A 16,868-nucleotide genomic window follows, 5' to 3' on the forward strand; every position below is an offset into this window, starting at 1 on the left:
TTCCTAAGTTTATGAGCACGTTAAATAATGAAATTATTTAATAAGTGTATTTCAGTCTTTGGAATATAGTTGTATGAGTAGTGCTGTGCAAGAGTCCCATCTTGACGGTTAAGACAAGACTTTCACTTCTCGGCATTGTCGGCATGGCGAGAGTCTTACCTGGGCCAAGAGTCTTGACGAGACTCGAGAAGTCTCTCCCCTTCGAGACTTCTTGACACTTGTCGAGAGTCCTGGGAAAGGCAGGAATTTCTGATGAAAACCGCAATCAGTCGATAATAGAGTTTGCTAAGGTATCCCTTGCAACTTTTATGGATTTATTCACACTATAAAAAATACTTTATTTAATAATTTACCATCTGCATCCAATTTTTATAATGTGTTTGCATGATGCTGAGAGAGTTTTCAACAAAAGATTTGGAATTTTTTTTTTATTTCCTTTTCTTGATCTTTATATTTGATATCAAATTTGGAGTGTAGGTTTTTAAATTGACATGAAAATTTTGCCAACGTTTCTGTTTATTTGCAAACCATTATCAGCTCTTAAAATGAAAATGAGCATATAATTTTGATACATAGACATATTAAAGGGTAACATCAATGTTTCTTATTATAGTAATATGATAAAAAGAAACTTTCAGTTGTAAATTAACAAAAAAGTAAAGACTATATTATATCTTATTAAGACTAAGACTATACTTTATTTATCTTTTTACAATGAGTATTTAAGGTAACTAAGGTTCATGGTTGCATGTCAATTTTGTTTGATTAATTAATAATGGATGTTTAAATTGTCAATGTATATCTTTTATTGCAACTATTTTTTGTTTTGGAAATATATACCATGTCTTGAATCAATTTTTTGTTGAATTATTTTCAGTGTCTGAAATAGAAAGTGTTTTATTTTTTTGTGAGGACCCGGTAGTCTTGATGGGTGTCGAGAAATCTTGAAGGGGTGAGACTTCTCGAGGCTCTTCAAGACTCTCGACCCGACAATGCCGAGAAATGAAATTCTATAAAATTCGAGGAATCAAGCGAGATGGAGTGGAATTGATTCATAATGAAAGATGATTTGCAATTTTCCACAAAAATAAATTTAATCCGACCCGAGTTTCGATGTTACTACATCATTTTCAAGGTACAAATGGTGGTAAGTGCAGTTAATTTATACATATTTAGGAAGCGGGAGTGGGAGAACTGAGGGGAGAAATGGGATGGAAAATCCTCAAGGAGGTGGCTGGAATGGATAGAAGTAGAAAGCATGGGGGGGGGAGGGAAGAGTGGAGAGGTGTTGCTTGGAAAAACCGGAGGAGGTAAAAAGGGTGGAAATGAAAGGGTTTTTTCCAGGGTTAACAAACTTTGAACATAGAAACGAAAGCATTTAAATATATGTGGCAGTCTTCTTGTCTTCGGGTGTTGTTTCCGAGGACCATCGGTGAATGGTGTGGAAGGGGGAAGACGTCTTCTGTGCCGGTGGGCTGCCGTACGGATTAGCAGGACACTCAAGGACGCGTTCTTCTGAGGGCGGGTAGGTGGGGAGCGGGGAGTCGGCGGCTAGGATTCACTGTATGGTGCCTGCGGGATCCCACTCCCGTCTCCTAAATATGTATGAATTAACTGTACTTACCGCCATTTTTACCTTGAAAATGATGTAGTAACATCAAAATTTGGTTCAGATTAAATTTATTTTTGTGGAAAATTGCAAATCATCTTTCCTTCAAAATGAAATTCTCGTCTCGACCATAGAGACTATTAGGTGGTTGAGAGCCTCTCACTGCCCCATGTATGAGGGCTTGGGGGTAAAATAACTGATGGCATGCAGAGGCTGTCCGTGTAGCTTAGGCTTAGCGTTCAACATGGGAATGGCAGTGAAAGGGTTAACTTGAACATTTGTTTTTTTATTGTCTTTTATCAGGCGGCAGACAGTGACGTCCACACCATGCTGGATCGAGCTCCATTTGAACGGGCCCCTGCAATGGCTGGACCGCGTCCTCACCCAAATGGGCTCGCCCCGTTTGCCGTGCTCCTCCATGTCATGAGATAGTTCCCCACGCGTGAAAGACATCAAGGCCTATCTCAAAGTATGGCTTAAAGGATTCTTTTTAAGTTTGAACTTCCAGTGAAGGGCCTGTATTTGTATATTTTGCACAAATATTGTGCACGTAGTAGCAGACAGAAAAGGATTTTCTTGCAGTCGCTTGGAGTTGCATCCAAGGATTTTTTTAAACCCTCATCATGAGTTAATTTCTCCGCAGCGAGTCATTCGGTCATGAAAAGGGTTTTGTGTATAGGAGTGCTCACGTAATGGACGGCAGTGGAGCCCTCATGTAGGAGAGTGATTATTTTGTGTGGGATTCATTTCAACGCAGCGGTAGTCGAGGTTTTATCCTTGAAGTGTCACTGTGATGTGTGTGATGTCCTTCTTCACGAGATTCATTGTATTGGCTTGACTTGAAGAGAGGGACACCCTATTTGGTGCTAAAAAAAGGAAGCCACCTATCACGTCTCCGTAGTCAAAACACATCACCTTTCCAAACCCTCAAAAAGGAAGGTGGGAGACCCCAGAATGATGAATATTTCAATCATTTTGTCCCGACAAGTGAGCTGTTAGCTTTGAGATTTTTTGCGTGTGTGAGTGTGTGTGCTTGTGAGTGTGCAAGTTATCTTATGTTTTTTTTTTTTTTTGTCAGCCTCCCCCCCAAAGCTGACAATACGTTTCTTTTTTTAAATTAGGTACAAAAAATGATGACTGTCATGATTTAGCCATCACAGGAGTGTGTAGAGTTCCTTTCTCGACTGGAAAATTTTGCGTTAGGTTTGGTGATTGTGACGTGTGATACTGCTCGTTAGGATGGGATTGGTGTTTTGTCCACATTGAGCAGTGTGCTCTTCTGCTGCATATCATATTTTGATTACATTTTCAAATGCTTCTTTACCTTTTTGATCACAGTACATCCAGTTCAACTCAATTTCATTGGCTGCATCTGATATCTACAGGCTTGAATGTTATGTGTCTTTCTGTCATCAAATGGTGATGGAAGTATTCTGTTTGCTAGTAACTATCTTTTGTTTTTGAAGCATGATAAATTGAGCCAAGCCATTTAAACCTTATTCAGTAATGATCAGTTTTGGGCTGATTATGTTCTATGAAGTCAATGTCAAAGTATCTCTTGGGCCGTGGAAAAATATATATTTTTTGTCCTTCTTGGTGACGTAGGGTATGGTGCTTTTTCAAGTCTCTTTTGTTAACTAATTTAGGCAGATTAAGTCTGATTAAAAGTCTTCCCTGGTACCGAATTAGTTCCCTCATGTCACCCTGAAGATTGATTTTGGGTTATTTAATCAAAAAGGGGAAATGGTGCTGTGCAGTCAACAGTTGAAAGAATGAATTGGAATAGTTGTTGCAAAATGAAGGAACTCAATTTTGGGTCTATTGAGATATTTTGAAAATCATTTTATCAAACAATTGATGAAGTTGTCTCCAATTTAATTTGAAGAATAAAGGTTGGAGATATTTTATTTGGTTGGTAAACATAATATTTGTTTTTATACCAGATACTTGAATGTTTATTACCAAAAATTTTATCTTTGTTAGGAAAAATAATAGTTTTGCCTTACATTTACTTTTCAAGGCAAAAAATTTACGTGAATAAATATTGAGAGGATTTTTAACTTTCAAATCTAGAATGTTGTACCAAATTTTCTATTTGTTTCTGTGTGTACTCCAAAACTATATACATAGTAATGTATTGGCTCTTGCTGGCTACTGTTATTTTTTGAAATCTTAGCGGCTCATAATCAAAATCACTACCACTTAAGCCCTAAGTGGTGCATTCTTACATCAGTTTAGTTCAGTGACAGTGGTTGTGACATAAGGGTGTAGATAGATTATGTTTTGTCTGGGGTGGCCAAGTCTAAATTAAAAATTCTTCCTTGACATTCCCAGTTTTATCATCACACTTAACACTTACCGAATGTTCTTGATAGATAATGAACTTTATTTTGTGGCTCTAGTTGTGTTTATGGTATTGAACAATTAATTTTCTGATGGTATGTATTCAATAACTTTCCCAATCAATAATCGTTCATCCTTTGAATGTTTTTTAATTTTTATTTATTTTGTTTCTTTTTCAACAAATTGGTCTGAGGTGGTCATTATATAACATTCTTGAGGTTTTTTCATGTAAGGCAGATACAATGAGGGCTGATAATAGGACTAAGTTGAGTACCCTGCCATGTAGGCCATCAAACAAAGGAAGTCCTTTAGGTATCTACCCTAACTAATCTTAAGAGTTAGGCATCCAAATATTTTCAAAATGTTTGGCACAATCATGAGAGGATGAAATGCACAATGCAGGCACAGTAAAACCTCTTTACATCGTAATGGAGGGGACCAAAATTTGGGCAATTTGATGTATGGAGGTTCACTATAGAGAGGTTTTAGTGATAGGCACCATTTTATCGTATCCTTTGGAAATGAAAGGCACTACTGTCTTTATAAACCATTATATTTATATGTTTAAACACACATGCATGCATCAGTGAACATATATTTATTATTTAATAATTACAGAAAGCAACCCCTATCACATGATTTTCACCTTGATTCAAGAGAAAATGATGTGATCTCTCTCAATTCAACAGTTACTTAAAATGATTGAGATAGTTGGATATCTTTTTTCTTATTTACTGTTAGGTATGCTCTCATATTGAACAAAATGGCCACAACTAATGATTAACGTGAAAATTACAGCATAATAAGGTATATAATAAAAAAAGAGCAAAACATTTATTGCTGAAAATGTCATTCCTTGTACGTAATCGCGGCTACATTAATGGTCTCTTGTTGTCTCGGTATGATTTGCAGAGGTAGTTTGGCCGTCTCGGGGGTATCTCCTTGGTATGATAAGTGGAGGTTTTATGATATGAAGAGGTTTTATGATATGAAGAGGTTTGCCTATAAATTTACATGTAAATCAGATGGGACTGTAGGGGTGGTATGATGTATGGAGGTTTATGATGTAAAGAGGTTCACTACAAGAGGTTTTACTGTACTAATTAATGCTCTTGGATAGCAACATGTAGTCACCAAATGACACACTTCTTTCATTTTAAGTTTTTCAGATGTACCCCACGTACAATATCACTTGTTGCTTGGCATTTTGTGGCTGTTGCTAGTCACTTAAACTGAGGAAATAATGCAGCTTCTCGGCGGAGGGTACTGATAACTATTCATGGCGTGGAAGATGTTGAAATTGGAGGGTTATAAGAGTTTTTAATGTATTTTGAAATTATTCAAAGCTGTAATCTTAATAAGGAATGTCGACCTTAAAATCAGGCACAACATGAGATCTCACTTTGAATTCTAGTAAAATAAGAACTCCTTCTGATCCTTCCTTTCTGAACTCTCCCTCTGCATGAATGGATATAAGTACCGTTACTGAAAATTTGACTGATTCCCTCAGAATAATTGACCGGCTACGGTCACAAAATGTCGGACAACAATGATTATATATTGTGTGAGGTAGACCTGAAAACTTAATATACAGCCGTAATGACCCTTGATTCTTAATTTTTTTTTCCGAGCACCAAGGTCTGCTGGTAAATCAAATACTATCCACATATCTTGGTCGTTAATCTTGGCTGTTGCAAACACTTTATTGCTCCCTTACTTTCCTTGTTTTTTTTATTTTTTTAAAATAAATATCATTGGTCAGTGCATACTTCATCATTATGTCATCTATTAAAAAAAGCTGATATAGTCCATATTTCACATTTGCTAATTACTCAAAATATTTAAGTGTGCAAAAATAAGCGCTGTGGTTATGTTCTTATTTCGTAGCAAGAGAAATTTGTCACTTATGTAGTATGCACTTCAATTTATTTAACAGCTATGTTTGTATTTTACCTCTTACTGGGTGATTTAGCTTCTGGAGGAATTGCGAAGTCTCTGCGTTGCCCTCATTTTGAGGAATGTAAAGACGTACACATAACACAACCTAGAATGTCATTTAGAAGCCTTAATTTTCCATTTTTTCTTAACTGGTCATGCTTTTGTTTTGATTTTATGTTGATTTATGGTGGCTAGAGTGTAATCTTTCCATCCAATGGGTCCGGATTCAAACCTTAGTGTTGGCAGATTTTTTTCTGAGGTTGCCCGATCACTGCTTGATTGTTACGTGGAGGGTACTTCAAGTGCAACACACTGTCCGTCAGATGGGATGTTAAGCTATGGTCTCCTTGGCAACTTAACTTTGAAGCAGTCTACTGCTGATGCCTGGTCTCTCTCTGCCCTCCTCTCATGGCAAAAATGACCTAAGGTATTGGTTTTCTCCTTCAAATAATATAACATTCATTTTGCTGTGGAGGTGTCAAAATAGTTTTTGCTCATACATACTTGGAAAATGTCTAAGACCAGCCCTTATCACAAAATGTACAGATTTTTTAAAAAATACATTCTTATTTTTCGAAATATTAGAAGACAGAAGACTAATGCTTATGCTGGGTTTCTATATTTTCCTACCCTTCCCTCATGGCAAAAATTTCCTCAGTTGTCAATCACTCCATTTACCATACCATTGCCAAAGGCCAATCCACTAAAATATCTTTCTAAGGTGCTAAGTATGCATTATTAGGCTTGTCCAATATAGTGAATCCATTTACTTTGTTAATCACTTTTACACTACATGATAATTCAATTGGCAAGTGAACCAGTACAATGCTGAACTAAGGACTATACATTGTATTCGAGCATTTGTTCTCTCATATTTTAATTAGGAAGGCAATTTTGCACTGCACAGCATCAATGCAATCAATTTCAATGTACCACATCATCATGATCTAGCAACTAGATCATAATGGAGTGTATTGAAAGTAGTTGCATTAAAGGCGTACCATAGAAAGATGCCAGGTTTCATTAATTCTTCTTTATTCCAGTGGCAATGACTTTTTATTCTACTTCTTTCAGTGACAAAAACCAGAGATAGGAATAAAATTATTTTTACAGTGTACATATACTGTTGTAAATGAAAACTTTCAAAATCATGTGGTACTCTCTTTCACACACTTGCTTTCATTGTAAATTGATATTGCAAACTTAAGGTGTAAATAATGATAAATCAATACCAGGTGATACTAAGAACACTTTACATACTATTTCAAAGCGATTGGCATATAACTACCGCATTTTATCATGTATAACTTCAGTCAAAGTTTTAAATTCTTGTGATGCAGATCATAAAGAGATTTCATCACATGGTGAAAAACAGTAAAGTGGGATTCTTCTGTGTTTGAAACTTTACACACTCTTTATTTTATGTGAAATCACTATTCCTCTCTCTATTCAAATGATTAGAAAGGAATGCCATCTCTTGGAAGAATTTTGACCCACATCCGTAATCAATACCATCTTATCGTTATAAATCTGAAAATACACTGAATTCGCATTGTATGGGAATGTAGAAATATAGTGGCCACCCTATTTAGACATTTCGTTAGTTCATTTGAGGCGTAAGATTTATTTGGCTATGATGGGATTTTTGGGAGTGTTTAATGGATGATTTCATAATTTAACTGATACCCCTAGGACAGAGGATAATTTCTGTTAGTCCTTTTCGTGAAGCATTCAGGTCGAAGGATGTCGTACACATTAGCCATATGCTAAGGAATCTTAGAAGAAAAGTTATTTTTTTTTTAGGAAAAATTTGATGTAGATTTTCATGCTGACACTCTGTGAAGCTCTTGTGTTTTTGAGGGAAATAAACACAATAATTTTCTTTTTTAGATTTAATCCTGAAAATGTCAAAATTCATTCTGGAATTTGATATCCAACGAAGGTCTGAAAGGCATTGAATTTTCAATGCAACATGATTCCATGAAAAGTTAAATCATGGAACATTTTTGGAGTTTGGATGGAGTGCTGCCAAAGTTTACGAAACTTTAAAGGTAAAAAAGCATTCTAATAGAGCTTTCATTTGTAGGTAATGAAACTTTTCCTTAGGTGAATCACTTGAAAAAAATTGATAGCATTATTTTCTTAATTGTAATGACAGCAACTAGGTCAGCAGTGAAGAATTTTCATGTACTAGTCTGCTTAGAAGTATTTACTACAGCTAAGGCTGGCCGGTACAGAAGTTGAAGCAAAAAAAATCAGTCATTTAGTTTGGGATCATTCATTTTAAATTCAGAATATGTTGGAAAATATTTTTGTAGCCAATGGTTGCAACGAAATGTAAACATATATGGTTCGCAAATGAACCACTCGGTGTTAACCTTTTTCTATTGCCAAGAATATTTTTACTATCCCACCCACTCAATGTTTCCTATGCTAAAACTTTTGAAGAATGTCAGTGTTTGGCGGGTAAAACTGGCTGTGTTGGATCGCATCACAAATACATAATAGAATAGCAAATGTGGAATGCATATATAGAGTCACTTCAGGTGTGTGTTGAAAGCTTGCAACTGAAATGTATGTCAAAAATGTGTAAATCCTACCGCAATTGAAAGCATTTTGGTGACTATGTTATTTGCTAAGTTTCCCCCGCCCCCGTATTATTTCCGAGATTTTAACACCTCTTAACGTACATTCTAGTAATGTTTTGGGAGTGTTAAATTTAAGAAATGTTAAGAACTGCATGCATAAGTGATCCTATGGATCCTTATTGAGCTCATCTCTTTTATTTTGCTGCTATAATACTCTTGCCGTGCTAGTGGTTTATAAAATTACTGTAGAACTCCTGCCATGCAGCTCTTTGTGTATTTGGAACTGTGCTTTGTGATGTGATGGCATTACCATCTTATGTACTACATACCTATAATAGTGATGAACATTTCCATGGCAGAGACCATTTGGAACTGCAAGCTGTAAGTGTAGTATTTCAAGCATATGCACCAAAATTTTATTAGAGTGCTTCTTTGAACGATTGCCTCTGATGGATGTACATGACTGCAGCACGGTGAATACTGTTGCTTGAGAAAATGATGGACAAGACAACATGCGTACCACAATGCTCCTGATATAATTGGTGGCCATTAATCTCTGTGAGTAACTTAATCATGTTCAGACTCCTAAATGATCATATACCAACCCTAATTCAACCCCAGTTTGTATCAGAAACCTCAATTCTATGTACATGCAGCCTCTAAAACTATGTACAAAGTTCAGGTGTGCCAAGTCCTATTTGTGTATTAATTTCATCCTTATGTTTGGTGCCATTATCTTCACTTATAAGGTTTTGTGTGGAAGCTTTGGAAGAAGAAGATATGTGATTTTTTCTAGGACTCAATCAGGCCACTTTGTTTCATTTTTCTACAGTTTCCTGTTTAATCATTTCATAATTATGAAATCATTTCTATTATCTTATTTGTGAGATGAAAATGAGTTACTCTTTGTATCGATACCAATGCGATTTCTCTTTGTACTTTATGTGGTTGCTTCTGAATTGCCATAATTTGAGTTATTTTATCTATCCAACAAACTGATCTTACCTCTATTACAAGACTGGTTGTGTCACATGTCACCATAAGTATGTGAGACTAAGATTTCTAAAATTAAACATGACCATGCATTTAAAATCTCATTGATCAAATACTGTAATGATTGTGTGGTAGATTGTTTTATTTTCTAGATGGACTTCATATGGTAAATGTTTGATCATGGGAAGATGGAAAAACAATAGTTGCATGTTGATCTTGTTTTGTAATTGGTCGAAGATGATTTTGCTTATTTGAATGAGGGGTATGATGCTGACAGTTAAAAAAAAAATATATTCTTGAGTCTTTGCTGCCTTAGTAACTTCTTGGGTTCGAAAGCTGTAAGTCTTGTTGTTTGTTATTATTGATTTCTCTTTAAGTACATACTGTGTGTGAAGTAATATTTCTAAACTCATTTGAAGTGATCAATTGTCCATAAATGCTCGTCTCTACCTAACTTTTTTAAATGCAATATTTGCAGTTACTGAAATACTCTTGGAAAATAATGATAAATATATATATATATATATGCTTGTACATTTTATCAAGTAAATTTTTAACATTTTACTGGCCATAATTCATTTTTGAACATTTGTAATCAATAATGTGATGCTTTGCTCAAGTATTTATCTCACGAATGGTTGGCATAAAAGTGCCATTCAACCTCAATATTTATTGTCATCATACAAAAGACCTTGAACACAAAATTTAATTGTTCAAATGCAACCTGAGTTTGCAATATTTTTAAAAAGTTGCATGCACATTTATGCATGCTAATTCTACAAGCAAATATTAAACTCAAAACATCAAGTGCTCGACTGGAAAGCTTTCTTCTTCTTTGTTCATTACTGAATACCCCTTTTGGTGCTAGAAAAGAAATTTAACATTTCCGTTATTTTTAGTGAGGAAGCTATTATATTTTCCCATGCACCTATAGCACCAATTTTTCCTTTTTAGCAGTGTCAGAAATGGGTATATGTGGGTCACCTGAGTATTTCCGTTTTAAATGGTGTTGATGAGAGGACACATAAGGGCACTGCAATCGACTAACTCCAGGATATATGTGCTTGGCACAGAATAATTCCGATTTGTGTTCATTCCAAACAGTTGATTCCTGTTGGTTGCAATTCAATCAGAATTTTTAGTTTGAAATTTTTTTCACCAACCACACACTATGAGGGCTCATATGGTCATCAGAAATTTTCAAATGCAACTAATTCCGATGTTGTAACTAACTAATCAGAATTAATTATTTGGAATGAAAAACAAACAGAATAATTCCAAATTCGTTTCAAACAAACCTTCAGCTGAGGACTTACTTAGTATCTTAAATCCCTGCTGATTGAGGTGTCTGAAGGTAGCTCACCACTGTCACAGTCTTCACTGTTTATCTCGTGTGCATGGTGCTGTAATAAGTTTCTGGACTCCGATTGTTAAAGCAAAGTGGTTGTTTTTTGTTTTGGAAACAGTAGAATATTGTTCAATTAAAAATACAAATGCTGTTGTTTTTCCATGTTATTGTACACGATCTTATGCCGAATTTTTTGTTGTTATTATTTTCCTAAATTCATTGCCTGAAAAACAAGGTTCTCATCTTTCACCAAGTTGAGTGGTTCATGAGATTATACATTATTGTTATAAATTTGTTTTCTGCTTCTCCTTCTTCCATTTTTTTGACCTGATCATTCTCAGTTTGGAATATCAATTCCATTGTTTTAGAGTGAATCTCACTTTCCTGAGTTACATAATCACAATAAGACTAAGGTTATGCAGTTTTGAAAAGCGTCGTGAGATGGGTATGTGAGACGTGAGGTCAAAGTTGGTGGGGCAAAAACTTTAGCAGGTAGAGCAATTCTTCTATTTTGGTAGTGCATTGGATGAAAATGGATACAACAGTAAGGACTTCGGGAAGAGAATATCGTTAGTGAAAGAGACATTCATGAACAGGGTGGAGCTCATGAGAGGATTGTTTGTGTAAGAGTTTAAATAAAAGGATAGTGAATAATGTGATCAGGAGTGTAGCACTCTGTGGTGCGGAAACACAGTGGCGCAGCGATTGGGGGGGGGGGGAGTTTGGGGCTTAAACCCTCCCTGAGACGGCCTTAGGGCGGGGCGACTGCCCCGGGCCCTGCGTTCGTGAAAAAAAATTAAAATGTACGATAGTTTGAAAACGCAATTTCAACTATTACTGTATTGTTAAGTCCGTGCTAGACAAAAAATAATATTATGAAAAAGGAATAATAATGCAGTAATTTAAAGTAAAAAGCACGCTTTTTATGTTTATTTTACGTTATAATTTCATGAATAAATATAATTATAAATTTAATTTGTATTATACTATTTTGAACTCAACTGCGTGATGGTATCATAACGGCGTAATTGCGAAGTCTGAATTTGGGAGGGGAACACATACTTAGCCAGAGAGTGGTAGGGACTCAAAATGCTCGAGTTTGTAGATGGGGTATAGAGTTTAATATTTTAAGTGAAGGGCCCCGCACTGAAGGTTCGCCCCTAGCCCCGCACCTGCTAGCACCGTCACTGAACCCTCCCCCCCCAGAGCTCAGAGAAATATTTAAGTTTAACCCATTTTACTTAATTTGATTGATATTACTAATAGAATAGTGTAAGGATAAATAAAATATACCTCAGAAAGCCATAAAACTCACAATTTTGAACCGTTTATCTCAAAATTCCACAATTCATTAATCTCGCACCCACCCACCGCTTATCCTGGTAGGTATTCCATACCCCCACACACCCCGGTATTAGTTGCACCCAAACCCCCCCCCCCCCCCCAGCCTTAATTCCTGGCTGCTCCCCTGCAGAAACATGAACACTTAGGAAGGAGTACATGAAAAGAGGGGCCTATGAGATGTTGGTATGGAGAAGGTGAAGCGGACAGAGAGGAGGAGGAATGATGAAGTGCTGGATATGGTGGGTGAGGAGAGATGACTTCTTGAATACATACTAAGGAGACAGAAGATTTGGCTGGAGTAAACATTGAGTGGGGATGGGATGTTGAAAACACTAATAGGTGGGAAAACGTTGGGTAAATGAAGGAGAGGAAGGAAGGGAATAGGAATATTAGGAAGAATGCAAGGAGTAGACCATGTTGTGAATTGAAGTGGGAAGGAATACTATCAAAATGCACTATAAGTAACTCATACTAACCTGCCTTAATGAGTAGATTACCTACTTTAATAATGATAGTTATATGTAGGACTTTAGACACGACCTGAAGCTACTTTGTAAGGAGGTTTTCATAAAATTGATCTATGTGGAGGTTTATGATGCAAGGCTTTAGTGTGGTTGAGTAAAATAGCTGTACTTCCTTTTAATTCTTGAATTGAGTGTCCAGTCCATTTCTTACCACTCCATAGGGCATACAAGAAAGGGGAAAAACTGTTGAATCACTGTTCCCTAACCTCACAAGTAGCCAAAAATGTTTAGAGAGCAGCTTAAAGTTAAAATATATTAATTTTTAGTGAAGTTATCTGGATGAAAAGAACCCCATATTTTTGTCATACCTTTTAAACAACTGTTACTCTGCCCACTTTAGTCAGTTGCAAATCATGTGTAATAAGTTTTTGATTGAGTCCCTCCTCTGGGTCTTATTTATTTTTCTGGTTTCGTAATCCTAAATGGTATATAATCAGTGGATAGCATGCAACCTAAATTGTATTGTGAAAGTCATTTTTTCAGTTCGAATAGTTTTTGGCTCCCTTGGCATTAAAGCTCATTTGTCATTTAAGAGAGACTCACTACCCAAGAGAATTAAATGGTCCAGGAATTGTGAGGGTAATTTGTATCAGTCTTCTTGTGGAAATGTTATGTCTAGGGTGGGAAGCTCCTCTATTGTTTAACATTACAATAATGTATTATTATTTCTCCCCTATATTATTGCATATTCTGTTGAACTGTCACTCAGCATAATGTTGTATCCTGATAATTGAGGTATTGCTTTTTAAGTGCTTTCATTGCATTAATTCTCTTTTGAGTGTCATATTTTGTTTGCCTTCGGATAAAATATCAGTGGTGGCTGGTGCAGAAGATCAGCACTGGGCTGTCCCTCCTCCCTTCACTGTCCCCTCATCGCCTCCACAATACATATATAATGTGGAAATTGAAAATTTATTCAAAAGCTGTGTTTTGCCAAAAGTCTAGTGCAATAACCTCTGTCACCCTGTTGTCAAAATTAACATGTCCCCACCCAGACGTAATGGGGGGAGTAGCACTGACTGATGCACAGTACACAGTTTACATTGCGAGCTCGGATGCAAAACTGCTACTACTACAGGGTGAGGAAAATCCCTGCAGGAGCTTGCTGGCTGATAACTCGACAGCACATGCTGTGTTGCACAGCGTACTGCCTCTCAGTCAGAGAAGTCCAAAGGCTTGATATGTGTGTAGTCGATCCATTCAGAGAAATCGTTTGAATTGTATACATCAAGACTCCTGCTGTAAAATATATGGAACAGCCATTGTACGATGTGAAAGAGAGAAACTTCACAAATATGAAAACAATAGTTTATCAGTGAACCAATGGGAGAGCTGCATCAAAACAGTCTAGGATTGTTGACCTGTTGCAATGATTTTGTTTGGCTATTAAAATTCTGTGATCATTTATTTGTCCAGTATTCATGCTTAAGTTTTGAGCTACATATCTCATTCATCATTCTGCACACAGCTTCAGCTCTTTCTATAAATGTGGCTTGGTAGGGAGAAATATGTGTGCATAATTGATTCTGCAATGTTCGCTCAAGCAGAATTCAGATAAAATTACATTCCATCATGAGAGCCAGTCTCATGATAACTGATACAAATTGGGACGGACTTTTGGCATCAAAATGTGGAGTATAAAAAAATGAATCACCTTGAAGTGGTTGGATAAGGTCGGTAGTCAACCTCGCTTCAATGAAATAAAGAAAGTTAAGTCTGACAGTGGTTATTCAATGGTGAGTGGTACATTCTTTATGCACTGCCAGTCATCTCACACTGAATGAAGTTCTCTCTCTCGGTTGCTGCTTGTAAATCTCTGTGGTGCCTTCCTGGCACTAGGCTTCCCCTACCATGGCATGCTAGGGACCTAAGGCAGCCACCTCTGCCAGAAGGCGATCCGTGGTGAAAGCTTTGCCACAACCTTTGTGTGGTGAAAGGCAGAACTTCTCCCAGAAAGTGTGCCTCAGAGGAAGTCACTCTCTGCCCACTCTATTTTACCTAGGTGCATTCTGCTTTGGTAATAAATGACCCTTTACAGGACATTGAGCCCTTGAAGATGGACTAGCTCCAAGCATGAGAGGAAAATCATATATCTGCTTGTCTTCCTTTCATGTTTCCATTGCTGTGTTTTTGTATGGCTCTCTTAAGTATGAGAAATTGCTTTTACTGATTGTGGAACTTTGATCAATAACCAGAGTAATCATCATTCGATGAGGTTTGTGATGAAAGCCGTGATTAACTTCTACGTTATGTGGTCATGGAAGGCTTGAGTATATGGATTTTAAGGTAACCACCAGCTGACTTCAGGTTGGTCTCCACAATGATCTCTTACCAGCAAAATTGTTGGAAATAAACTGCAGAAAATTATTCTTACCAGAAATATTACGTATAAGAAAGAATTTCTAGTCAGAGCATAAATGGTGAATTTCCTCTTAAATTGATCTTGTGATTCAGCGGCTGAGTTAAGTTGCAGTTGGATTAAATATACCAGTCATAGTTCTTTCATTTACTGATGCTTGTATGTGTAATTTAATCTAAACCTCTATTCAAAAAAAAAGATTTACTTATTGTTAGTTGGTATATTCTAAATTTAAAGTGCGTGGAAAAGGAATGTGAAAACAGTGGCAAATAATTTGTGACGGATCCTGCGTAAAAAGATGCTTGAGTTTCTGGAATGTTGCTAATGTCTTCTTCCACAAGTCATTTTCACATACTTGGTTTTCCCTCTAAAAGGGTGATCCTCTAATCCGACAGCAAGCCATTGGCTCCACCTTTTTCAATGCTGTATTTTTTATGGCATTCGGAATGGAAAACACACATCTGAACTGATAGTGGTTCCATTGATTGGGACTTAGTTCAGTTGTATTTAATTCATTTTCATTACAGCCAAACTAACGCCCGTTCGATTGAACCACTGCGTTCACCTGTTCAGAGATGTGTTCACCATTCCGAATGCCATAAGAAAATGCGGCATTGAAAAAGGTGGAGCAAGGTACGTGGTCTCCCCTTGTATGTTTGCCTTTCACCAGTGGTGCCTCATTCTGTGCAGTAGCTGATAATGTCATAGGGTTCTTAATACCTTCCAAATGAGTAGGTACATTGTCTTGGCACTGGGGCCAAAATACCCATGGCTACCCATGACCTACACGTTTTCAGTGACAAAGTAGGGTGGCTATGTACATCTGCCAATGTTAAGTTCACTCCTCCTCTCTCTCTTGGTACTACCCCTCCCTCTAATGAAGCCCTCTGAGAGTGTCCAGGCTCTTACCAAAGCTCACCCTCAAGCATAAAGTGAATAGAATTTAGTGAAGGATTGAACCAAACTAACAGGAGAGACCCTACTCCTCCGTCAACCCACCTCTCCATGTGAGTATGATAGCCATGAGCCATTTAACTCTGCCTAACCACCATTAACCTCCTATATGAACTTAAATGCAGCTAATGATGCTTAGTGGAATTTATTAATCTCACCAGTATAAAAACACTGCCTAGCATTTCACACAAGTATCGAAATACTTTGTGCTGTTTAGCAGCAAGCATAATGGATCTGGTACAGAAAGACTTAATTCACAAACATAGTAAAATACAAATGAAAGTGGTGCAATTCACCAATTACTGCTACAAGCAAGTAAAAAGAATTACATAGCTTTTAAACAAGAGTACGCTGGGAGCTGCTAAAGAGCACATGCTAGGCTTAGATTGCTTGTCCTATTAAAGATAGCTATGTATCTTTCAGAGTGGATGAGAGTATCGTCTTAGAACCTCACTTTATATCTATGTCTGACAGAAAGGACAAATTAAAAGAGATATATTTCCAAACAGTTTGTCACAGAAATTCATATTTCCTCCGAGCAATGAAGGAAATCAATGCTAGGTGGAACTCAGTCGGCACACTGGTGTCCCAACACCAGACGTAATACCACACACCTATTGAGGCAAGCAGCAAGGTAGTATGCTGATGTATGTAATAATTTTAACATGGTACAACCTAGGTTTTTACCACCAATCAGCAGAGTCGAGTAGGAGAATGTGAGGGATAAGTTGCACCTCGGAAAAATTTTGGAGGGAATAAAATGTTGAATAATCCAGCATCTGGAAAATTAACCCACCAAGACTAATGACTAATGATCAAGACTTATGTTCACTGATGACTCCTTTATTATGGGGAGCAGCAGCTGACC

General features: G+C 36.9%; 1 protein-coding gene across 1 annotated transcript in view; it reads left to right on the forward strand.

Annotated features, from left to right (window-relative positions):
- Positions 1–4,371, forward strand: part of LOC124168651 (mothers against decapentaplegic homolog 3) — a 96,478-nt gene extending 92,107 nt beyond the window's left edge. Inside the window, exon 7 of the mRNA XM_046546914.1 lies at positions 1,913–4,371. Coding sequence (XP_046402870.1) covers positions 1,913–2,036 — 124 coding nt within the window. The 3' untranslated portion in view covers positions 2,037–4,371. The remainder of the gene's footprint in view (positions 1–1,912) is intronic.
- The last annotated feature ends 12,497 nt before the right edge of the window (positions 4,372–16,868 follow it).

The sequence above is a fragment of the Ischnura elegans genome, chromosome 12 (assembly GCF_921293095.1).
Source record: "Ischnura elegans chromosome 12, ioIscEleg1.1, whole genome shotgun sequence".
NCBI lineage: Eukaryota > Metazoa > Arthropoda > Insecta > Odonata > Coenagrionidae > Ischnura > Ischnura elegans.